At 39.0% G+C, this 26636-nt stretch overlaps 1 protein-coding gene across 1 annotated transcript in view; it reads right to left on the bottom strand.

Annotated features, from left to right (window-relative positions):
- The window catches only part of LOC126088311 (neuronal acetylcholine receptor subunit alpha-7-like), a 352782-nt gene that overhangs the window by 263131 nt on the left and 63015 nt on the right, over window positions 1–26636 (bottom strand). The window contains exons 8-10 of the mRNA XM_049906442.1: window positions 24681–24875; window positions 24324–24518; window positions 20059–20142 (exon numbers count right to left, since the gene is read on the bottom strand). Coding sequence (XP_049762399.1) covers window positions 20059–20142; window positions 24324–24518; window positions 24681–24875 — 474 coding nt within the window. The remainder of the gene's footprint in view (window positions 1–20058; window positions 20143–24323; window positions 24519–24680; window positions 24876–26636) is intronic.

Here is a 26636-nt window from a genome sequence, read left to right as displayed (position 1 = left end):
GTCGAATACACTATCTTGTTCTGTCGCTCGCGTGGTCTGTCCGACGTAACAATGTCCGCACTCAGAGACATGGAGGTCTGAGGCCTACATTTTCACAGGAACCACGAATCGGCGTAACTTAGCTGGGGCCGAAGACTAACTTGATGTTATACGTCTTCAGAGGCCGGAAAATCTTCTCGAGCTATCAACTACAGATTGGAAAGGCCGCAAACTTTCTCCTTTCCTCCTCAGCGGCGTCACTTCAAAGATGTCATACAACTTATATCTCTAACATGAATAACATCTTTGCTGCGCGGGATTAGCCGAACGCTCTAGGGCGCTGCAGTCATGGACTGTACGGCTGGTCCCGGCAGAGGTTCGAGTCCTCCATCGGGCATGGGTGTGTGTGTTTGTCTTTAGGATAATTTAGGTTAAGTAGTGTGTAAGCTTAGGGACTGATGACCTTATCAGTTATGTCCCATAAGATTTCACACACATTTGAACATTTTATAACATCTTTGAATGCAGATGTAAACATTATGTACAGTGGTAAGGACATACTACAGTAGCTGTACGCAGACATTTTACGACTATAGTTCCTCTGTAAGTAAAATTTACTCTCACAAATTCACGTTTTTTAATTTTTTAAGTGCTTCTTATAAAAGACAGTTTCTTTCATGAGCTTTGTACCTAAACTATTCTCCAGCTAAAAATGTGGGTGTGAACCATCGAAACGAGTAGTGATAAAAAGTAAATGAGTGAAGCAGAAAACAGTTTTATTTATATTTCTCAACAATTACAGGCCTCATGATGCCGTTCTTTTTGGACGAAAAATTCATCCGCCACCTCTAGCTTTGATAATGGCTACAATTCGTTGAGAAGAGGATAACTGGTTGACGATGATGGAGCGGTACTCATTACATGGGCTTGTATTAAGTGTACGGCTCGGCTGGGTACAGTGCCCGGTAAGCAAAACCAATATACACAGAAAAGTTTCACATCAGTCATTGTCCTAATTGGTAGAAATTTAGAGCCAAGTATGAAACTTCTGAGAAACGAGTCTATACATCACAGACAGCTGGCGGAATGTTCCGACGAAGAATTGTTTGTATGGCAGGAATCGAGACGATGATTCAATCGTGTCGGAGTAGATAATTAATAAGCTCCCGCTGACTTATCCATAAAAGCAGCCTTCGAAGAACAGAATGTGGCAAGTACCGGTGCATCAGAAGTTACACACCTATCATAAACAACATGTGTGCAAACAATGGAACTATATGATTTTGAACCAAGAGTTCAGTTATTTCAGTATGTTGTCTTATAGTTAATGCTTTGGAACTGGTAATTGTCTTTTTGAACAGTTACTGTGAAATTAAGTTGTTCTTGTAAGATATAAGTTGTTTAGACAGTGTAAATCTAAATGTTCATTTCCGACCATTAGTTTCTACTGTATATACGCGGAGTGCTTATTGACTGGATAATTGTGACCCAATTATTTATGAGCCCGGATTTCCATCGTGTCACAAAATGACTTAAACTTGAATATCTGGAATAGCAGTTGGTTGCGATTGTCCTCTTTTTTCCAGACAGAATTTTTAACTCTGCAGCGGAGCGTGCACAGATATGAAACTTCCTGGCAGATTGAAATCTGCGCACGCCGCTGCAGAGTGAAAATTCGTTCTGGAAACAGTCCTTCGGTCTGTGGCTAAGTCACATTTCCTAAGTTTCCTTTCTTCCAGGAATGCTAGTCATGTACTTGTATGTATTTCAGGACACGATTCATGACTCGTACTCTGGTGGCTCAGTTGGTAGAGCACTTACATTCCCACTAAAGGCAAAGGTCCCGAATTCGAGACCCGGTCCGGCACATAGTTTAGATCTGCCAGTAAGTTTCCTTCTCCTCTTTGTTTTAATTGTTTGTGCTTTGTATTTCTGATGTGGAGTTTGAGTGTGACGAATCGCTAAAACACACACAATGTCGAGTGATAGTTGAACCGAAGCGTAGATTCAATCTAGGTTCAATGGTATATGTTACCTTCAGCGCACCATAAAAGTTATATTTAAATAAGCATACAATATTGTGTAACAATGGCAGAAGGCTGATTCAGCGTAACAAACGTTGCACCCTACTTGCCCTATATGTGGTGTTCCGCTACTGTACAGACGAAACTAATTATTTCGTAATTTATACTATATACATCAGCAATGATGACAGCATGAGGATTACGAAAACGACGGAAATTGCTGCATTAAAGACACATATGGTATATCCACAGGACATGAGGCCTGTAATCTGAAAAGTGTCATGATGATCTCTACATTGGCAAAAGATTCCGGTTTAGTCCCCAGTTCGGATTCCGGGAGGGAACTTCCGGCTTGGAATGACCATGAGGAAAAGATGAAGTCAATAACGAAAAGGTAAAATTTTGCGCGTCGGAGCGTGAAACGTCAGAAATCTGAACGTGGTAGGGAAGCTAGAAAATCTGAAACGGGCTCGTTTTAGATATAGAGCGGTCAGTGAAGTGAAATGGAAAGATGATAAAGATTTCTAGTCAGACGAATATAGAGTCATACCAACAGCAGCAGCAAATAGTATAACGGCAGGAAGATTCGTTATGAACAGGAAATCAGAACAGAAAGTGAGCCACTGCGACCTGCTCAGTTGATAGCAAACAAACGCCGACAACAGTAGTTGAAGTATACATGCCGACGTCGCAAGCCGAAGATGAAGAGTTAGAGATATTATAATTATGACGACGATGGACGGGTCATTCATTATGTAAAGGGAGATGAAAATCTAATAATCGGGGGCATAGGAATGTGTTTGTAACGGAAGGAGTAGAAGGAGTAGTTACGAAAGTGTATGGGTTTGGTAGTAGGAATAATAGAGGGGAAAGACTAACTAAGCTCTGAAATAAATGTCAGCTAATTGTAGCAGATACTCTCTTCAAGACTCACAAGAGGAGGGGGCATATTTGGGAAAGACCCAGAGATACGGACAGATTCCAGCTACATTACATCACCGCCAGACAGAGATTACAAAATCAATTATTGGATTGTAAGGTTCATGCAGGACCATATATGGACGCAGATAACAATTTAGTAACTAAGAAGAATAAACTGATATTTAAGAGAATTGTCCAGAAGAATCAGTGTGGAAGGAAGTGAGATACTGAAGTACTGAAGAATGGTAAGACACTTTGAAGTTTGTTAAAGATGTGGATACTGGGATAAAGAATTACACAGCGGCTAATCCAGTTGAAGAGGAGAGGATCGCTCTAGAAAGAGCATTCCACTGTTGAACGCAATGGAGAGAGGAGACAGGAGAAAACAGTTCATTGAAGCTTTCTGACGACGTGATAGAAGAAAAAATTGGAGTTGATGTTGAAGAAATAGGTCACAGTAGTAAAGGTCAGAATTTGAAAGGGCTGTGGGGGGAGGGGGGGGGGGGGGCTTGAGTTCAAACAAAGCAGAAGAGATTTCTAAAATGACTGGGACAAGTGGCAAGTTGAATTCTGTGCGTAGAATCTATGAGACTATCGACACCACATCAGTCTTTCGAAAAAAAATATAATTGATATAACTCCAAAGATAGCAATCAGCTTGACAGCTCATGCATCCAGATTGGTGAAAAGAATAATATACAGAAGAATGGAAAAGAAAATTGAGGAGCTGTTAGATGACTATCAGACTGGATTTAAGAGAAGTACAGGCATCAGAGTGTCAGTCATGACGCTGCGTTGAATAATGGAAGCAGGGCTTAAGAAAAATCGACACACAGTCATAGGATTTATACTCGAAGTATGAATTTAAAAAAGGCCTGAGGTCACAGTTTTTCGTGTTTTTTTCAGTACACAATGCATTTCGGACCCTGTGGGCCCATCTTCGTCCTAATACGTGCTTTATCTGTTCTCTTGAATGAGATGAAATGTATATTCCTGTCACGAAAAGGTTTGATGTTAGGTTACGAATTTCGTAAGTCAGACGCGGAAACTATGTGCGAAATGGTGGAAAAGGTGAATAGTGTAAACTTACCAAATAATCCAAGACAAGCGTTTTTCACGTTTTAGCTACAGCATAAGTTTTTTCCTCCAACGTTTTCAGACATACCACTTCATTCAAGAGGCACATTCGCAAACACATGTTTGTAAACCCCTCACAGATATTTTTGTACATGATGTGATCAAAGATGAATTTTTCATAGTGCTAAGGATATAGTTATCAAACAATTGACATAAGCAGGAAACAACTGACATATGCAGGAAATAACTTTAGAACAGATCTTCAGTAATTACTGTTTCAGTAACTGTGGGAACGAGAGGCAATTTCGACCTAGAAAACTATAGCAGAGATCAAAGACATATTTATAGAATATTCTGTCAGTACATGGAGGAGCACAGACATATTAAAATATGAAATACACTGTGTTTATACTCCACAATAATAATTATTTTATAGATCGTTGTGACTGATTTCGGATTTCCATACCATCCTCAGAGACTAAAGAGGTAGTCCAAAAAACATCAGGGAGAGCTTATAGCTGTACAAATACCGTTTTTATAAAGATATATAACCTTGTACTGAAATATGTTTATACGATAACAGAAGAATAAATAAATTCATAAATAAACTATGAAAAAATATGTTACATTACTTTATGCTCAAAGATTAGAAGTACAGCAATTTACAAGTAAAAACCGGCACTCCGTTGCCATTGTGCACTGGTACAAACTACTGTGCTAATACTCACTTGTGCAGTGTTTTTGACCTCCGAAAATTCAGTACCCAGGTGCATTAATGAAGGCGGTGGAATGTACTCTGCTACAGAGTACTTTTATAACGTAATTATGAGTTACATGACAAACGCGGATTTGCAGAAGACAGGGAGGATGCGAAAAGACGTGTGGATAAACATTTAACTCTTTGAGATTGTGCGTTATGTAACAGTGCTTTCGGAATCATAAGCAACATAAAATATGGAAAGATCTCACAATGACAATAGATGAGCTTTTGAAGATCCTAACAGAAATGGATCAATGAACAAGCTTATTAATACGAGCAGGGACACAGTAATTTTCGTTTTACAGCCAGAAGTTTTTCACTCGAATATACTCTTTGAAATTCTGAAAGTCGCAAAGGTCGCAGGGAAAGATTATAGTTTATGCAGAAATCAGACTGCTGTTTTAAGAGTTAAGGGACACGAAAGGAAAGCAGTGATTGAGAAGGGAGTGAGATGGGGTTGTAATTTATCCCCGATATTATTCAACATGTATCATTGGACGAGGCTTTAATCGTACAACAGTCAACTGGGAAAATTATAGTTTTTATAGTGGTGGCCACAACAAGACATACTGAAAGCATTATTGCGTGCGCCATTATTTTTCCATAAATCATTATGAGTACAGCGAAAACAAGCCTAGTAATAACACAATGGATTTTGACCCGAATTTTCATGAGCAGGGCAAAAATGAGACTGCCTAACCATATCACATTGGTTTTTTGCCCGAAGTTTCATAACCAAACTAATAATAGGAAATGGACAAAAGGGGTATTACATTTACAAGGGTAAGGTCTAGGTTTGTAAAAACATATTATCGCTTGGAACCAATCATAGTAATTTCACACCCAGACTAAAAGTGGAATGTGAATAAATGGGATATCAAATAAACCAGCGTGATGTCTAGTATTGGAAAGAAAAGGTTTATTTAGTTGAAGGTAATAAGGTAACTAAGAAGACTTTAATTAGTAATTTGAGGGAAAACTTTTATCCGAGCTTTCATAGCCATATGAAGAAAGCTAATTGGACAAATGGGTATCACGTATTATGAACAAAACTTGAAAATTAAAAAAAAAATTTAAAAACTGTGAAATGATATGTCTAAGAGCTAGGAATAAAATAGTTTAGACACGCATATGACGCACCGTTGAATGAACTCAAAATCACACTACAGCAGACTGCATGGCCTACATAAACCACTAGTACCTCTAGTACTCTTCAAAATTCTAAGTTAAACATCGAACTTTAATTTCTCCATATGCACCTTATTATCTGTAGATGATTTCGAGATTTCGAGCATCATTCAAAGGCGCATCAAATGTTTCTCTAATCTGTTTTATTTCTTACTTTGGGGCAAATCATTTCAGAAAATATTTGACTGTTTTCCTTTTCTCAATTTTTTTTTAAATTTTAACAGCGTTTTATTTCATTTTTTTATCTCGATGACGCACAACACTGCTGCATGATATAACTGTGAAGGCACCGTCTTTGATAAAATATTCCCCAGGTAAACTGTTTCCATAATCTGTCTTGGGACGGAAAGTACCCACGAGGAATTTTTCATCAAAAAATCATATCAAGTGTTCTGGTGGGCAGGGTCTGAAATGTTAAATCCCTTAAGTGGAAAGGCAGATTAGAGAACTTGAAAAAGTGACAGGTTGAAGTTACACATACTGATAATCAGTGAAACGTGATGACAAGAAGAGCAGGGACGAATAGGGATAATGCAGGTATAGGACTAATAATGAATAAGAAAACACGAATGAGAGTCAAATTCTATGAACAGAATAGTGGACGCACTACGGTAGCCGAGATACATAGAAGAATAATTAAGACAAATATAATGAAGTTATTTAAAGAATGAATAATGAGCTGTAAGGAATTATTCAGTTCATTAAGGGAGACGAAAATTTAATTTCGAGTAGCTACTAGAATCCATTTGTAGGAAAAGGAAGAAAATGAAAAATAGTTGGAGAAGATAGACTCCGAGAAAGGAATAAAAGCGAAAACCCCAAGGTGGAATTTTGCACAAAGCGCACTTTAATCGCTTACACATTTCGTTCGATAAACATCATGAAAGAAACAACAAAACTTTTCTATGAGTATATATGATTTCTGACTGTAATTTACTGGTGATGAATTGCACATTGAAACTGCAGGAAAGTGGGAAATTAAAGATGTGGGGTATAAGTAAGTCTAAACAACCAGAGCTTGTTGAGAGCGTCCAAGGCAGCATTAGGCAACGAATGACTGAAATAGGTGAAAGGACTGCGATAAAAAATAATGGATAGGAGTGAAATAGTGATGGCATCAGAGGGACATCCAGGAAAAACGACAAGACCCAGTAAGAGCACAAGATATTGAATGTAACTGATGGAAGGAGAACATGTACGAATGCAGCATACGAACAAGCCAAGAGGGAATGCAGACGCCTGAAAAATGAGTTTGACTCGAAGAAAAAACTGGAAATGCGGCGATGGCTAGAGGATAAAAGTAAAGCTGTAATGTTAACGCCTATAGTCATTCGACTACTATGGAATTGTAAAAAGAAGCCCTCCTACAAGATAATTAATGAAACAGGTGGAGAAAAGAGAAGCACATGTATGAATATCAAGAGGTCAGGTGGAAAAGGCAGCCCTAAGAAAAGAAAGGAATGTTGTAAGGTAGAAGGAAAGTACAGAAAATCTGTACAAAGGAAATGAAATGGAAGACAATATTATGAAAAGGGATTGAGAAGTAAATGAGGATGAGTTAAGAAATATGATAATAAGAGAAGCAATTGACATAGCTACGAAAGACCCAAGTCGGAACAAGGCACCGGGAGTAGTCTACATTCCCTCCGAATTATTGAAATGCTTTTGAGAACCAACTATGATAAAACTGTTCTATTAAGTATGCAGACAAAATACCCTCAGACTTCTGTAAGGACATAATAATCCCAATCGCAAAGAAGGAACGTGCGTACAGGTGGGAATATTACCAAATGACGAGTCTAATATGTTACGATTACAAAATAAAAAAAATTGCAAATTATTTAGTAAAAATTGTGAAGACTAATAGATGCTACGACCTATCTTGGGAGAGAGATTTGAAAACCGTAAACATACATTTATGATATTTGTAGGTTTAGAGAAATAGTTTGACAATGTTGACTGGAATACACTCTTTGAAATTCTGAAAGTAACAGGGAGCGAAAGGTGATCTGCATCCTGTGCGGAAGCTAGACTACAAGTTTAACAGTCGAATTACGTTAAAGGAAGGGAGTTATTGAGGAGGGAGTAAGACAGTGAGCTTGCAGTTCAAGAAACCAAAGGGAATTTTGAGAGGAAATTAAAGTTCAGGGAGAAGAAATAAAAACATTGAAATTTGCCAATGAGACTTAAATTCTGTCAGAGACGGCAAAGGACTTGGAAGGAACATTTATGTATGGTGTCTTGAATAGAGGTTATAAGGTGAACAACAACAAAAGTAAATCAAGGTCAATGTGTAGTGTAACTGAATTCAATCAAGCGTTCAGGAGAGAATGAAATTAGAAAATGAAACACTAAAAGTAGTAACAGAGCTTCACTATTTGGGCAGGAAAATAACTGACGGTCACAAAAGTAGAGAGGATATAAAGTGCAAACTGAAGAAAATCCTTTCTGACAAAGAGAATTTTGTTAATATCGAAGTCAAATATAAAGTTAGGAAGACTTTTTGAAGGGGCCGCTGTGGCCGAGCGGTTCTAGGCGCTTCAGTTCGGAACCCCGATGCTGCTACGGTCGCAGGTTCGACTCCTACCTCGGGCATGGATATGTGGTGATTTCCTTATGTTAGTTAGGTTTAAGTAGTTCCAAGTCTAGGGGACTGATAACCTCAGATGTTAAGTCCCATAGTGCTCAGAGCCATTTTGAAGGTATTTATCTGGAATGTAGCCTCGTACGGAAGTGAAGCGCGTACAATAGACAGCTGAGACCAGAAAATAATAAGAGCTTTTGAAATGTGGAGCTACAAAAGAATTCTGACAATTTGACTGAGATCAGATAACTAACGAAAAGATACTTCATTGGGTAAAAAAGGAAATCTGTGGCGTAACTTGACTAAAAAAAAGGCATATGTTGACAGGACACATCCTGAGGCATCTAGGAACAGTGAGTTTGATAATGGAAATGAGAAGGGGATGGGGCGGAATTGTAGAGGGAGATCAACATTTGACAATAGCAGTCACGTTCAAGAGGGCATAGACTGCAGTAATTAAGCACGTATGAAGGCGCTTGCACAAGATGGATTAGCGTGGAGACCGCTTTCAAAGCAGACGTCGCACTGACGATCCCAACAACTTGTTTTATTTTAATGTCGTTTTTGTAATGATAATATACACAGATGTACACACGCAAATGGTGAGTTAAGCGCAACTGTCTTAAATCCTAAGGTTCGTGAGGCATAGCTCTACTACTGGGGGCAGTATGATTTTTGTCTTTATCCGCCTGCTGAGCTGACTAACCCAGCCAGTTACGGGGGAGCCTAGTGTTTAACGTGGACTCGGAACAGCGGTGCAGTCACTCGTTCTCCACATCAACAAATCGTTTCCAGAGTCGAAAGAGGGGATAAGTGACAGCAAATCCTAAGACCGCCTTACTTTACTAGGAGACACGTTACACTAGACTACTATGGCTAGAGATTTGTTCGAATCAATATTTAAATCAAGATGCGGAATGGAACGATTACTACCTTTTACTTACTCACTGAATCCCAAGGCCTCCATAAGGGTGAAAGTGTAGAGCCTCGCTATTGTTTGGTGTTGGTACGCTCCCTGTTTTTTGTTTAAAAGCGAGCCAGTCTGCTCGGAGATTATAATAGAGGCTTATATTGCTTTTCATCGCATGTTTCGAGGGATGTCAGCTTTAACACATCACTGAAAATGGAAAAGAACCTTGCAGATTTCTCTGCACAGCTTCTCATCTGTCAGCATGATTACCCCGCAATTCACAATAAAGTGCCAGACAGAGGGTTTGGCGAACTACATTCAAGCTATGTCTCTGCCGTTCCACTCTCGAACAGTGCGCGGGAAAATCGAAATCTGAAATCTATCCGTGGGGTTTCTGATTTGTCTTTTTGTTGTGGTGATCATTTCTCCCTGTATAGGTGGGAGTCAATCAAATATTTGCATACTATCAGGAGGAAGTTGGTAATTGAAATTTCACTATAAGATCCTGCCGCAACGAAAAATGCCTTTCCTTTAATGTTTGCCACCCCAATTATATCCGTGGCAATACCTCTCATATTTCATGACAGTATAAAACAAGTTGCCCTACTCTGAATTTTTTCGATGTCCTCTTGTCAACCCTATCTGATGCGGATTCCACGCCGCACAGAATACTCCAGAAGAGGGCGGACAAGTGCCGCGCCAACGGTCTCGTTAATAGATCTGCTGCATTTTCTAAAGGTTCTACCAGTAAATAGCAGTCTTTGGTTACCTTTCCCCGTAACATTATGTATGTGATCGTTCCAATATAAGTTATTCGTAATTGTAATCCATAAATATTTATTAAGGTATACATGCTGTGCTGCAGGACGAACGGTATGGTTGAGAATGAACACACTTTATACGCCACGATTGCAGTGTAGACACTTTTACTGCACCATGATGACCAGTTTCTACAGTCTTAAGCTGCCATCATCCGATCTAAGAGGAAAACAAGGATAATAAGGGGGGGGGGGGGGGAGGGCAGGGAGACTACAATTGATATGACGGATGTATAAAATATACATTATTCCACTACCTTCTGGAACGTGCTATAAAATTATCATGTTACATTACGCGAAATCATAGCAAAAAAGGCACTCCCCACGTATTCATGTCTTGGTAAAACTCCAGTCGATAAAATACACAAAGTTGGTAAACCCAAATAATAAAAAGCACACAGTTGTGTCCACTGTACCAACTGTGTATACTAAATCGACTGCATTTTTATCCAGTCATGTACACGTGAGGAGCGCCTTTTATGCATTGACTTCATATTATGTAGCATGGCAATTTTATAGCAAGCTTCAAAAGGTACGTGTAATATTGTATATTTTATATAATCGCTGTATAACTATATTCTTCCTCCATCACCCGTATTATCTTTTGTTCCCCTTAGACCATATGATGGCAGCATAAGACTGTGGGAACCGTTCATCTTGGAGCAATAAAAGTGTCTACACTGCGATCGCGATGTATGAATTTTGTTCGTTCTCCGAAATATTTAGTTGACTTTACAGCCTTCAGCTTTGCGTGATGTATTGTGTAACCGAAATTTAGTGGATTCCTTTCAGTACTCATGTGGATGACCTCACACTGTTTACTATCTTGTCTAAACCATTTTTCGATTGATTTTGATCATCTGATGACTTTACAAGACGGTAAATGACAGCATCATCTGCAAACAGTCAAAGAGGGATGCATAGATGTCTGTCAAAACGTTTATCTAGATCAGGAACAACACAGGGCCTATAATACTTAATTTGGGACCGCCAGGTATCACTTTTGCTTTACTCGGCTGTTACTTCTGTTTTACTCCTGATTCGATTACACATGACTGTAAAATCATTTTTAAGACGAAAGTAAATTCTATCCCGAATTACATGCGATAATTGCATATAGTACACAGTCTCTGTTTTGCGATTTTCTGACTGCATATGCGTTAGTTACGTGCCCATTTGAATTGTGACTTCCCTTTTAAAGCACTATAGGCTCGGGAGTGGCCCAGACGTGTTGCTACTCCCACCCTGCAACTCCCACCCTGCATCTGTATATCGCAGATACTCGAAAGATGCCAATAGAAAATCACGTGTGCTTCCAAGCAGAGCTGAATATACACCTGGATACATTACAGCTACCGCGCCGCACCGGCGAATTCTGCTCACCAGTTTTTTCACGCAGAATTACCATTTCCTTCTTAGTCATGCGTAAGGAAAAACCGAACTTAAATTTTGCCTTCTTGTATCAATAGCTAGTAGCAAGAAGTCCCCCAAAATGCACTGCACGCCATTACAAGTGCTACACCATGACGAAATTTTGGCATGAAGTGTGCTTCATGCTTGGATATGCAAATCATTAGCATTTCAGAGGAACCACAGAAAACTGGATGGAGTAACGCGCATCAAAATTTTGTATATGAGGAAAGATTGCGTAGGAGGTTTCTAATGCGTGAAGCGCATTTGAATCTTGTTTGTTCGTGAGAAGATCGTGTTACGCCACGGTTAGAAGGGAGCACTTGGAATTCGACAGCGGTAAGATTGGATCCCATCGAGACTGTGGTCTGTCGTTCCGCGATATTGTTACGAATGTCATGAGAATATGATCGATGGCTTCAGGATAACCTTACTCAAACCTATGCAGGATCTCAGTCGCCCCGTGCGACTTGCACCCGAGAGGACAGGGTCTGCCTGCTCGGCCTGCTAGATCGTTGAGCTTCGCTCCGTATCTTAAGTGAGGAAAGGGGCTTGTTTGCAGCATGTATCCACGTGGGCGCCACACATGATTATCTCTGGTTCGCACAGCTGCTAAGGTAGGCAGAAGCCGCGACATTTTTGACTTTTTAAGGCTAGTGGCTGTAGCTAAGTTCGAGGTCCCTGTGAAATTGTACAGGGTGATTCCATGATGATGTTAAAAACTTTCAGGGATGATGGAGAAAAGTAAATTTATCAGTTTGAGGTAAGGGACCTCAGTCTGGAAACAACATGAGTCGAAAGTAATAAGCGAAAAGCGTTTTGATACCTCTGACAGTGGATTACATGCACCTGTACTATTATACTAAGAGTGCAGGGCAGCAAACTTGCCGAGGCGACGGAATAAAACGGAAGAAAGGCTAGTAAACATGGGCTCTGAAATGCATACCGTAAGAGGTGTGAACACTTGTTCATCTTCGATACTGTGAAACACATCTTTTCTACTAAACAAGTGTCCATAACTCTTAAGGTATGCATTTCAGAGTCCATACTAGCTCCTCCAAATATATGGAAACCTAAGAGTTACCAGTAGAAGATATGTCTTTCTCAGTATCGACAATGAACAGGTCCTCAATAACGCATATATCTAAACTGCTCACTAGTGGTAAGGGCATAGACCTAGTGAGGAGGAGACTTGGGTTTGAATCCCGACCTTAGTACAAATTTTCACTCGTCACTTCAGTGTGCATATAGCCATCATAGATGTTTGAGACTTGAAAAGGTCTGTGGAATCCATAGTTTCATTTAATTAAGGTACTTAACAGTTCTGTAGGGGCCGGCCGATGTGGCCGAGTGGTTCTAGGCGCTTTAGTCCGGAACCGCACGACCGCTACTGTCGCAGGTTCGAATCCTGCCTCTGGCATGGACGTGTGTGATGTCCTTAGGTTAGTTAGGCTTAAGTAGTTCTAATTCTAGGGGTTTGATGAGCTCAAATGTTAAGTCCCATAGTGCTCAGAGCCATTTGAACCATTCTGCACTTTAGAGTCCATGTTTACTAGAATTTGTTTCTTGTTTTGGTCCTTAATACTACCACTGGAAGTTACCTTCCTGTATTAGCGATAACAGTACCAGTACATGTATTCCACTGTCAAAGGTATCAGAACGATTTTCGTTTATAGGTTTCCACCCGGTAGCTTCCAACCGGAGCCCCTCAGCTCAAATTGATACGTTTACCCTTCTCATCACCGCTGGAAGTTTGTGACTTCATCACGGAATTATCCTATAAAAGGTAAAGCACGATCACATATTGCCTGTGCTGTGCCGACCTACCTCGATGCAAACGACGATAGACTGTCGTTCTGGTCACTATGTTCTCCATATCATTCGTCCACTGAGAAATGACTGTCCAACAACTCAGTTGGACTTTGCCATAGAGATGCAGATGCATGGAATGACGACAAGTAAGCTTATTTCTACTCGACATTCAGCAGAGCTAGAGCAGTTGTTGCTGCAGCTTGTACACAACATTTCGCATCCCATATACCCCCAAATTTAATAGTAATTGCTCATACTGTACTGTATACTTACACTGAAGAAAATTCCTTTATTTTCTATCCATCCTGATAATGCTATTTTAGTGAACAATAGTGTAGTTGTGCACAGAAACAGTCCTCCGGAAAGAGCGGTCCCGAGTATCAGTTGCTGACACTTCCCTATGGCTCAAATAGATTTCAAGTGTGCAAAAATTGGGCACCTCCCGTGCGACTCGCGCTCTGAGGATTTTGTACAAATTTAATTACGTATATAGACAGTTCATCCATTCCAGGAATCCAGAATCTCCACAATTTCTGCCTGTTATCAGCATTGATACTACGAATATATTGGTCCTGAGAATTTCAAGGCTTTTGAGAATGTTTCAAGTTTCCAGTCGGATAAAAAATTGCAAAAGAAATATTCTTTATAATATATATAATTTTCTGATATATATATATATATATATATATATATATATATATATATATATATATATATATATATATATATATATATAAACCGTTTTCTGATTGCTTCATTTACTTGTTCTCTGAAACTTCGCTTCCTCCAAATTTTATGTTTCTATGTCAACGCGACGTATCACATAAATTTCATGAGTGAGTTTGCGAGTATCGAAGGATGTGTCACAAATGGCTGTACCTTTTACTCGATTTGACTTAGGAGCTTAACTTTTTTACACTACTGTGAGACCATAGACATTAGTATGTGACAGAACTTTCAACTTGACACGTCTACCCGTTCCTCAGAAAAGAAAAACGTATCATAATATACGGACGGACAGACAGACAGTCGGATAAGAAATGACAAAACAACTTTTTTCATGTGGTATAAATCGAAATTATCAATTTTCGGATTTTTTTCGGCAGTTTTCCTGTGAAACCTTGCTTCTCTCCAAATTTCGTGAGTCTAGATGAACGGAAAGCACCATATAGGTTTTGATGAGAGATTTTAGGAGTATGGAAATATGTGACATAAATGGCCGTAGACTGCATTGACTTACAAGACCTAATTGTTTACACCTCCAACTGACCGTAGACCTTAGAATATGACACAAATTTTAATTTCGTACGTCTACCCGTTGCTGAGGGAAGCGGTTTTTAACAGTCGGACTGACAGATGGAGAACAAAGTAATCCTATAAGGGTTATTTTTTTTACCAACGGAGGCACCAGACCCTAAACACATCAGAGACGTGAACACGTCACTCTAGAATCTTTGAATACTTTTCTGTCTGGTACTACTCAAACACTTCATTACATGACATACAAGCATTGTACACTTCACAACAAATGAATTATGCGTGAGTAGCTATAATTTTGTATTTCACCGTGTGTGCTGTAGAGGCTTTGTGATATCAATATGTGTGCATGCATCCGTGCGTGTATGTGTGTGTGTGTGTGTGTGTGTGTGTGTGTGTGTGCGTGCATGTGCGTGTGCGTGTAGCGCAGCTAGTCCTTTTCGTCGTGGCATGGGAGGATGAGGCGCAAGCAGGCAGGCAGCGGATCTGGCTTCCCGGCTGCAGTCGCCGCTCCCTGAAACACCAGCAAACAAGACGTCAGAGTTTGTAGCCTGGGATGGGGACCCGGGCCGGTGCGAATGTGGGGGCGGGGCTGGGACTGGAGAGTGCGAGGGGAACACCTAGGCAAACCAAACAACTCAAAACAAACGGAACGGAACTTCTCATTTACAGGTTTTAACGTGTGTTCACATTTAGCAGTGAAACAAAACAACAAATCTGAACAAAACTCAACCAAACAACCATTTAACTTAAGTGAAAAAACTCTTAGTGAAAAGAAAACAAAAAGTAAAGACAAAAGAAGGTGATACCTAAACGCGCGTATCGTCTCTCTCTCCGATACTCAAATTATTTCCGGTTAATTTTCTCTGAGCTGTTAATAATTACTTCAGATGATTAAGTCAAAGGATATCTAATTGATTTCTCATTTTTCTGAACCGAGGCAAATTTATTGTTTCTTGATAGCAACAATTATATGAGAGTCGTTTAATAACCTACATCTGTTTTTGTTGTCTTTGTAGACGACTTTTTTCTTTTGCGATTATTAACAGTAATTAAAAATTGAAATGCAAATGATGTAATCACACATCGTTCATAGTTGTTGGTAAATTTATTAATCAATTTTTTTAGTTGGTCACCGCGTAAGACGTACGGCACCTTTAATATTTTTCATCAGTGATATGTTATTTTTGCGTTTTTTTTCTGCTTTTCAAAGAAACTAGTATTATTTCTGTCAGATAACATTTTGATGCTTGCTGGTATGTGTATGAACGTTGTAAGTTTTATTATAAAAAGTTGTAAACTGTTTTCACAAGTTAGTTCTCAGTTAGGCAAGCTTTTCTTTGAGACGCACTTCGCTTATAAGCTACTAACTGAGCTGAACGTCTTCCCATCGAGGATGACTAACTGTAGTCCGCAATGTCTACAAAAATATATAGACGTATCAGGTTCGCAATAGTCAAAGATATGCTTCTGACGTGAGAACAGTAAGTTTGCTTGAGTAATTTATCACTTCAAATAATTATTTTTTTATACCTGACTACTCTGCCCACAAGAAAGGTTTGAAATACTGTGAAATCCTTCCGTGATCGTGTATATACACGGTGGTCCATTGATAGTGACCGGGCCAAATATCTCACGAAATAAGCGTCAACCGAAAAAACTACAAAGAACGAAACTCGTCAAGCTAGAGGGGGGAAACCAGATGGTGCTATGGTTGGCCCGCTAGATGGCACTGCCATAGGTCGAACGGATATCAACTGCGGTTTTTTTTAATAGGAACCCCCATTTTTATTACATATTCACTAATATGAATGTTTTAGTTGGACCACTTTTTTCGCTTTGTGATAGATGGCACTGTAATAGTCAAACATATGGGTCACAATTTAGACGAACAGTTGCTAACAGGTAGGTTTTTTAAATTAAAATACAGAACGTAGGTACGTTTTACGTTTGAACATTTTATTTCGGTTGTTCTAATGTGATACATGTATCTTTGCGAACTTATCATTTCTGAGAACACATGCTGTTACAGCGTGATTATCTGTAAGTACCACATTAATGCAATAAATGCTCAAAATGATGTCTGTCAACCTCAATGCATTTAGCAATACGTGTAACGACATTCCTCTCAACAGCGAGTAGTTCGCCTACCATAATGGTCGCACATGCATTGCCCATGCGCTGACGCATGTTGTCAGGCGTTGTCGGTGGATCACGATAGCAAATATCCTTCAACTTTTCCCACAGAAAGAAATCCGGGACGTCAGATCCGGTGAATGTGCGGGCCATGGTATGGTGCTTCGACGACCAGTCCACCTGTCATGAAATATGCTATTCAATACCGCTTCAACCGCACGCGAGCTATGTGACGGACACCCATCATGTTGGAAATACATTGCCATTCTGTCATGCAGTGAAACATTTTGTAGTGACATCGGTAGAACATTACGTAGAAATCAGCATACATTGCACCATTTAGATTGTCATCGATAAAATGGGAGCCGCACCATACATTAACCCTGATGTTTCACTTGTCGCTACCATCGTGGATTTTCCGTTGCCCAATAGTGCATATTATGCCGGTTTACGTTACCGCTGTTGGTGAATGACGCTTCGTCGCTAAATAGAACGCATGCAAAAAATCTGTCATCGTCCCATAATTTATCTTGTGCCCAGTGTCAGAACTGTACACGACGTTCAAAGTCGTAGCCATGCAATTCCTGGTGCATAGAAATATGGTACGCGTGCAATCGATGTTGTTGTACCATTCTCAACACCGACATTTTTGAGATTCCAGATTCTCACGCAATTTGTCTGCTACTGATGTGCGGATTAGACGTGACAGCAGCTAAAACAACTATCTGGGCATCATCATTTGTTGCAGGTCGTGGTTGACGTTTCACATGTGGCTGAACACTTCCTATGTCCTTAAATAACCTAACTATCCGGCGAACGGTACTGATACTTGATGTCGTCCAGGATACCGATCAGCATACATAGCACACGCCCGTTGGGCATTTTGATCACAATAGCCATACATCAACACGATATCCACCTTTTCCGCAATTTGTAAACGGTCCATTTTAACACGGGTAGTGTATCACGAAGCAAATACCGTCCGCACTGGCGGAATGTTACGTGATACCACGTACTTATACGTTTGTGGCTGTTACAGCGCCATCTATCACAAAACGAAAAAAGTGGTCCAACTGAAACATTCATATTTCTTTACGTACTACACGAACATGTAATAAAAATGGGCGTTCCTATTTAAAAAAACGCAGTTTGACCTATGGCAGCGCCATCTAGCGGGCCAACCTACCGGCATCTGGTTTCCCCCTTCAAGCTAGACGAGTTTCGTTCTTTGTAGTTTTTTCGTTTAATGCTTATTTCGTGAGATATTTGGCCCGGTCACTATCAATGGACCACCCTGTATACACAGAAGAATGCTAATGATCCGTGATGCCACCTAGCAAGACCGTGTAACGTTTGATACAATGGACTCGTGTTCTGATGGCACGGATATCAAACCCTACAAACCATTATGATGTAGGTATATCCTGCTTAAATCGCTTAATCACAGAATGGTGACTTAAGCAAGGCCACAGCCTAATTCCATAATTCGCCCCCTCGACATTGTATTTCGTCTCTAATGACTTCGACGTCATCGGGATATTCAATTGTAACTTTCATTTCTTTCTCACCATAAACTGAAAGTAGCAAATGGTCTCTTTCGTTTTTGGTTCTCCTAAGTGTATTTTTTTCTCAGTAGATTGGATTTTAAATATGGAGATAACGTTTATATAACATAGCGGAAGCCCCACGAATTCATTTGTCTGAAAACAATGATCTCCTCCTATTATAAGAAGTATGGTCTCGTGTGTGAAATTGTAGCTGGATGTTTTCCCGTACGACGGAGAAACCCACCTTTGGTCAAAGGACCATGACGTGCAAACTGATATCGTGTTATTTAAATCAAACTATGACCACAATGTTCAGTGTTCATCTAACGCATCTAAGAAACTAGCTCCAGTTATGTCTCTCACCTATGGTTTTCCACGGAACAAGTTTCTTCTCTTTCAGATGAACATGACTTTTTGGTGCCTACATTTGCCTGTTTCGATTTATAATTCAGGAACTACTATTTTTTTACTTGTTGCGTGTACCGGGATACCTGCATGTAGCCACTTCGTTCATGCTTACTTCTACTTAGACCAGTAACCACATTTTATTTTCGGAATTTTAGGAAAATACATTGTCCAGTAACGATGTATTTTTTTTTACGTGAAACTCGTATTTAGTTCCTTCTCGTATGATTTTATTCATACTCCGAAGTACTTCTAGCATTGTTTCAGTTTATACATAAGGGTCAAAATTTAATGCGTGTCGCAAGTTTTTTCGGCGGTACTACATTTTCGAAAACAATGTAAAAGAGGGGAAGTTTCATCCTTATTTAGCTGCACGTACACTGGTAATTTAAACGATTAACGCCTAATACTATATCTAGAATTCAACCTACCGCACTTATTAAAGGTTTCCAGACCTTATATTATGACTGAATTGTTTTTTTATAATAATAACTGAGTGTACTTAAACTATACTTTCTCTTCTTAAATAACGCAAGGACTGTTGACAATGAATTTTTTTGCGTCTTTTAATGTATGAAACATCGACGTTTCATTTGTTTGAAGTAATAGTTTTTAAGACAAAATTTTAAAAATGACGACTTTAAGAAATTCTCTTAACAGCAAATGATTTTTATATTTAACTATCGTTTTTACATGCTGTTTTATGCAAATAAATGAAACACAGAGCTAACAAAAATAAAAATGCTACAAAAAATATACAATAAAACTTCCGACAAAAAGAAAAAAAATAGAACCTAAAGTCGAAAAATAAATTTAAGGCTCACGGTGACCTGTGAAAAATTAAAATATTTGTTCGTTATATACCCAACAGACAACGTATAGTACGACATCCCATGTGCACTATTATAACGAACGCAAGAGAAAAATAAACAAGTAGAACTTTCCGTTAACGGACAAGATCCTTTGAGATAGGTCTGGGAATGGTTTGGTATGGTAACTACTTTTATGAGAGCGTCATAAAATTGTGCGATTTGCATCGGCGTCTGAAGATTCACGCTTTGCTTGAAAACGCCTGTCATACGTTTTCAACACCAGCGATGATAACGTTATATCCATTGTCCCTCTGCAGTCCAAGAACAAAATTTTCTAAAAATCACATGCTATGAGGGACTTATATTAGAAAACTAAACAGACAGCTAAATAGGTATATCTACGTTTATTTTATTTTACCTATTAACGGTCTTTCTGAAGTCGGAGGCATGGTCTCGGCAACCATATTAAGGAAAAACGTTAGAGAGAGAAGAACGGTGACATCTGTGGGGAGAAAGCACTACTAAAAATCATCATCGTTACCAAGTTCAAGAATCTACTGTAAGAATATGGCAATGTTGAAAATTGTTTTGAACTTTCTAGGTTCCAAATAAATGCATTACTGGTCTGAAACGGTGGTTACTTATATCACTGATAACTGCAGACGAAAATAATTATAAAAGGTCGAAATGCAACTCTCTGAGTTTGCTTCATAAAAAAAGCAACACACAGTTTCGACCGTGAAAAATGAACGCAAATTCAGATTTCAACGAATGTATTATATCTTTCAGTTGAATCTGTTCATAATTAGAACTATTCTTTCCAAACAAATAAACAAAAGTACTGTGTCGATATTTCTGCAAAATATTCAGGTGGTTAGATTTTCATGTTAAAACAAAATCAAACAACTTAAATACAGTGCATCTACCATTGTATTTTTAAGCAAACAAAAATTGTAAGGTAAATAATAAAAGGAAATAAGCGGACGGATCAGGGCCATAGGCACCGACGTCTTCCAAATTTACATATACATTTCATTTCTTCATTAAAATTAGTATAATCTTATTTTCTGTATTATTTATATGCTAATGCAAATACGTTATACATTTTCGATATTTTGTACAAGAAAGGGAAATACTGAATTTTCATGCAGGATAAACACAGAAAGCCGGTGCCTATGATAGATAGGAGACAAACCGTAGCAGCCACATACATCAGACTGCAACATACAAATACAGCTCCTGTCTGTGTTACGTTTTAAAGCGTTGTTTTTCTGGGAGCGCAAAGAAGAATGTCTCAATTATATGCCAGCACCATATCTTTACCTTTAACCGTCTTGCTACTCTGCCGTAGAAGTTTTTGTTGAGCTCTAAAGGAACTTGTATACACTGGTTATAATTAGGACATTCTTCAAGGCTTCTAAACTGTGTGCTATTCTTAGCCTATGGTAGGGTGTGAAGAGTTACTAATGTTCATGTTGCACGTTCAACTATGGCTCTTTGTGAGTGCTTATGTTGGTCTACTATGAAAACTAATGTATATACTACTTTTACTTATCTCAGATCAAGCCATAGTGGCAGCAATAATTCGTCAACATTTATGTACACAAATATGATGCGTCTATTTCGAGTGATTCTGGAGCAACTGTCTCGTGTTTCACTACTTTTTACTCCGTTCAAAACTAGCGCGAAGACAGACTGAAAATATTTTCACAAACATTTAACAGTATCAACATATTTTCAGCCACTTTTCGAAGCAACAGCCATTGTTGCTCCTTTATATTTTGTCATTTGTTTTTTTTAGGTACAAAATAATTAAGCAGTCTTTTTATCTTACAGTTTTGTTTTAATCTTCCTGTTAGTTTGAAATTTAGAAATGCAGTTGAGTCAAGTAACTTGTAATTACATGATGGTACTTTAAAAAGGCAACAAAAAGCATACAGTTAAGAGTCACAGAATGCTGGGAATTACTGCAGTTAAAGAATCTGATGCAAATAATGGAGAAAAGGCTAGTGTAGCCTAGTGGTCGAGGTCTCAGAACCATGTAACAGACCGGGCCTGGCACAGTCGTTACGGAGTACACCCGTCATACTGAAGGCACGGGGAACTACAGCTAGCGTGTCACACATTTACAATTAAATCCGGGCGTGTCTTCGAGAGTGCGCGCTCAACTAAATGTGTGCAGCTCTAACTACGCGGCAATCAAAGTTGGACAATGCAAATCTACGCTTTCAAAAAACTCTGCACAAATCGAACCACCTAGTGCGCTAAATCATTCAGTCTTTGCAGGTGTTCAGGTGAAAAATTTTCAACATTCACCACACAAGAAATCTAATTGTTAACAATACACAGGACGCATTACCAAAATGTTTCGTTCCTCCTGGAAAAAGCTGTGAGCAACACACAAACGACGTTTGCATAGCAAGTGAGTAGATAAAAAACACACAGTGTAAAAAAATGAAAATATACACAGAATAAACAAACACATACACATATAAATGAATATAATGAACCACTGAGGATAGAGCCATAAGAAGAGAAACAATGCTGACGGTCATAACAGCAGCATTTTAAGAATAGCTAGTAATAGTCGTAGAGTAGTAGAGACAGTAGTAGTAGTATAGTAGTAGTAGTAGTAGTAGTAGTAGTAGTGAGGAATAGTGGGAGTAGTAGCAAACGTTCCGGAAGAACATAGCAGAGAAAGAACAGGATGAGAAGGTTGGACCGCACGGGATAGGGGAGTGAAGGGATCACCGAACGAGGGTGAACTATGCCATCCCCAAGACAAGGCAAGGCAGTACGGGAGAGGCAAGACAAGTGAGCGCAAAACAAGACAAGAAAAGTGCCACCCCCCTCTGTCTCGCAAGCACCAGCTGCGCCAGCTGTCCTGCTTTACCTAATAAGGGGACAGCGTCGGAGGTGGCTGGCATCGTCTCGGCCACCATGTTTAGGAATACTGTCAGAGACAGGAGGATAGTAACACCTGTAAGGGGAGAAAAGAACACAACCAGTTAAGGGGGGCCGGCATACACAAGCTAAGGCCAGTGCCTTCCCAACAATAAACTGAAACGCTCAAAGATCTCGACACTCTCGATCCACTCCTTTAGGTGCTATCATTTCCCATGTAACCTTGTTCCGAATACAACTATATGCTTATATTTAGGTAAAATTAATTTCTACATTTAATTTTGATGATTAAGGGTATAGTTTTTTTTATTAGAAATAACTACTTCTTGTACCACAGAAGTTATCACTAAAAATGAGACTTTTATTCGTGTGTCTCCCACTGCTGCCGGGTATAGTAACCGACCCACACGTTCTATCCAGAAAAGACATGAAAAAATCATTCACTGTACTAGAACTTACCCTCGTTTAAAGCGAAGCTGTTTTAAGAGGAAAAATGTATTATTATTGTCAGTTTTACGAGAAACCACTATCTTCCGGTGGGATATGTGATGTTTCGTACATGACATCTACCAATAAAACAACTTGCCGATCTTCCGGAAGGAAAGTTCTTGAAAATGTTCCCATCTAGATAGTTAACAAATTTGCAAAAACCAAAACAAAAAAATTAAACCTTACTAAAGACGGAAATTAAATAATTAATGCGTCGGAATTGAACACTTCGAAAGTACTGCACAAAATCTTTCAAAAATAAAATAAGGGATAAAATGACACATTCATGCAAATTTTTTAGATACTGGCATTTACAGATCCATTTTATTTTAATTCTAGTGTACTTTTTCTTAAAAAATTGAATTTACATTTGTTTTAGATGACATGTTTAGGTTTTCTTAGTTGATTATACAATGTTTACAGTAACATTATAAACATAAGTTAAAAACATTTTTAAGCTCAGATTACTTACATGTTTTTTTATTATGAAGTGACACTCAATTACATTACCTTTACTTGGCTGATGTTCCTAAACATTACACAAATTAATAAAAGTGATACTCGTAGGACAGGTCTAATCAAAGGAATTCTCATAAAATCTAAAATATTCACCTGCGCTGTAAAAGAACAACATGTAGTACAGTTTTTAACATCTTAAATTCACTTAGATCTTCACAAACCTCTGTTGGGAATAAACGAACCTATACAATTGCAACAGATAAATGTTTACAAAGACAACTTGCATCATAGTATGAGTGTATATACGATTAAGTGTAAATGTGTTATGGTATCAGTGTATCTGTGGATTCGGCATTATCGTTTCTGTTTAGTCTGATCGACAAGGAACCAACCACCAAGAGTCTGGGCATGCAAAGCAAGCAATGGACAAAACGAAACGAAAATATAAGCATGGGATATAAATGAAAACAAAGTGCCGTCCTAATGTCCAGGCAATACAACTCAACAGAAACATAACCGCACTATAAGAAACATATTCTGAGGAACTTCCAGTATGTCAGCATTTTCATTAACAATTATGTTCCCGCCGTTATCAGGCAAATGTTTGTTACATAATTATGACACCTTAATCATTACAGAACTGTGTACAGTAAGCTACATACAACGGTTGATTTAAATGTTGCAAGCAATGTGTATTAGCATTGAATGAAATGGTTTGCATTTAGTTAATACGAGAAAATTACTCTGTGAAAAGTGCAACAATTTTTTGCCATGTTACAGTTGCTCACAAATGCTAGACAAAAGGAAGCTCCTGCGAGAACTTTACTGTACCTAATGTTAGTTTCTCTCCACACTCGTGTGGTAGAGTGAACCCAAGGAGTGTCATAGACGAGATCATTACACAAGGAACGATCAAATTCACCGTGTAAAACAGGGTCCGTCGCCGGATATGAACGACGAAAGTTATGTCAACGTAGGGCTCTGGACAGCAAGCATATTCTTTAACGTTCTTTTCCCCTGGCATGCCTGAAAATATAGCACAAACAAGGGAAAGGGGGGCATAGAATACAAAAAACTTTGAGAAATCATAGGTAAGAAAAAAGAAGCCAACCTTTAAACAAAAAGAGTGGCTGAAGAAGGATATAAATACGTAACAAAATGAATGAATACCTGAGCGAGAAATATTACCTAAAGATAGTTTTTCGCCTGAGTCCGGTGGCAGAGTAAAGCCAAGAACAGCCATGGAGGCGATGAGAACACATGGAACAATAAGGTTGAAAAAGTAGTACAGGGTCCGGCGCCGTATGATAATGATAAAAGTTATGTCTATATAAGGTTCGGGGCAGCAATTGTAGTAAATTTCGTTCCTTTTCCCGGGAACACCTGGAATGAAGAAATAAAGGACAGGAGCAAAGATGGAAGCTCTCTAGGAAAGAGAAGAACAAATAAATGATGCATTCAAACAAAATCAAAACAAAATATTTTAATCGTATAACTTCATATGTTATCCATTCCAATTCCAATCACTTGATTTAATAACTGAAAGTTTATGCTGCTCTTTATTTATGTACTTGATTTATAATGGGAAAAAATACAGTTTGATAAGCAATGGGGCAAGCATTTCTACACCTCTGGGCTGCCCCATCGTCTGTGTTTATTTATATATGGTTTTAGGAAAGCCTTTGAAAGTTCTTGTTCATTTTGTAATAGCCTTTTTTTAAACTAGAGAAAGAATAGAAAAGGGAAATAACGGAGGTTTTGAAGCATTTTGGCAGGTTAGGTAAGGAGGGAAAGGAGGAAAAATTTTCCTACTCACAAGGGTTCGGTCTGTGATCAAGTTTTCAAACTTCTCGCCTTCCACGAGCTCTCTCGCGTCCAATACTGAACCACTACACCATTGGCGCTGCCTCGGCCAGGGCTTTCCTCAAACCAATGGAGCTGCCATATAGATTTGTTAAGCTACTTCTCGTTTGATTTAGAATCAGATTGAGCAATATATGTAGTCATAAATTAAAAACCACAAGACATATGCGAGGCTAGATGGGACGGCATCGTGTTGCACCTGTTTTGGGCGAGTAACCATCAACAGAGGGCAATGGAAAAATTTTTCATTGTCTGTGCCCGCAGCTTTAGGAGTTTGACACCGCCCCGCCTAACCGCACTTGTACTACAAACAGCTTTGTCATTCAATACTGCTCCAGCGTTTACCTGCCATCGAACAACTGAATCAAACAAAAGCAGTATCGCTTTACAGAGCTATTTGCTATCCAATATTACCTCTCATAATGGATGTGAAAATTGCTACAAAAATTTAATTCATTTGAAAAAGATATTACTGATTTTGTGACAGCTCACAATTAAGACATACAAAATTAATTTCTTTAATGAACTGGCAATGACTTGAAAGTATCAGAGAATAATAAAGAAGAAAAGTAAGTGAAATTTCATTTTCTGAATGACTTAAACGTTAACTTGAAATACAACAGGGCCCGTTAGCGCGCTCGCGGCGTGACGCATGCGTAAAATGAGCAGTGCGCAGCACACTCGTCGCAGTTCGAGCGACTGCCGCTTTGCGGCGCCACGTGCCTGTTTGAAGCTCCTCCTCAACCCGTTCGCAGCATGTGTAGTTACGGAGCACAGCAAGAATATACAACACGAAAACACAATGATAATGTCACTTCCCATGTTCCAAAGTCTCTAGTGGAACAAATGTCACGCCGAATTAGTGGTCACTAGCTTTAAATCCGTTCTCACGAAATATTTTTTTTCGCAAATATTATACAACCTGGTACGAATTGTGGACTATAATGATACTGATCCCGCGTGATTATTTTGTCGCCTTGTTATAACCGAGAGGTAGAATTTCAACGCAACCATCATTGTTGTCATCTGGTACATGAACCTTCCGGAAGGATCTTTTGAACTAGGAAAGGGTAGAGGGCTTTTACTTACCTGGCAAAGAAAGCCGATGCAAGGGTCGACAAAACAGAGCCAGATCCGTCTTCATGTCACTGATTCTGATTGTTAGTTTCTAGTAGATTGTATATTTCTGACAACCGAATCTAAAATCCCATTCATCAGTATCTAACACATAAAACCTGATAGAACAATTGAGTAAGAGTATTTTAAAATAGTTGACTCGTT

This window comes from Schistocerca cancellata, chromosome 6 (genome assembly GCF_023864275.1).
Source record: "Schistocerca cancellata isolate TAMUIC-IGC-003103 chromosome 6, iqSchCanc2.1, whole genome shotgun sequence".
NCBI classification, from domain to species: Eukaryota; Metazoa; Arthropoda; class Insecta; order Orthoptera; family Acrididae; genus Schistocerca; species Schistocerca cancellata.
Note: the sequence above shows the minus strand (reverse complement) of the source record. Positions and strands in the feature narration are given on the sequence as shown.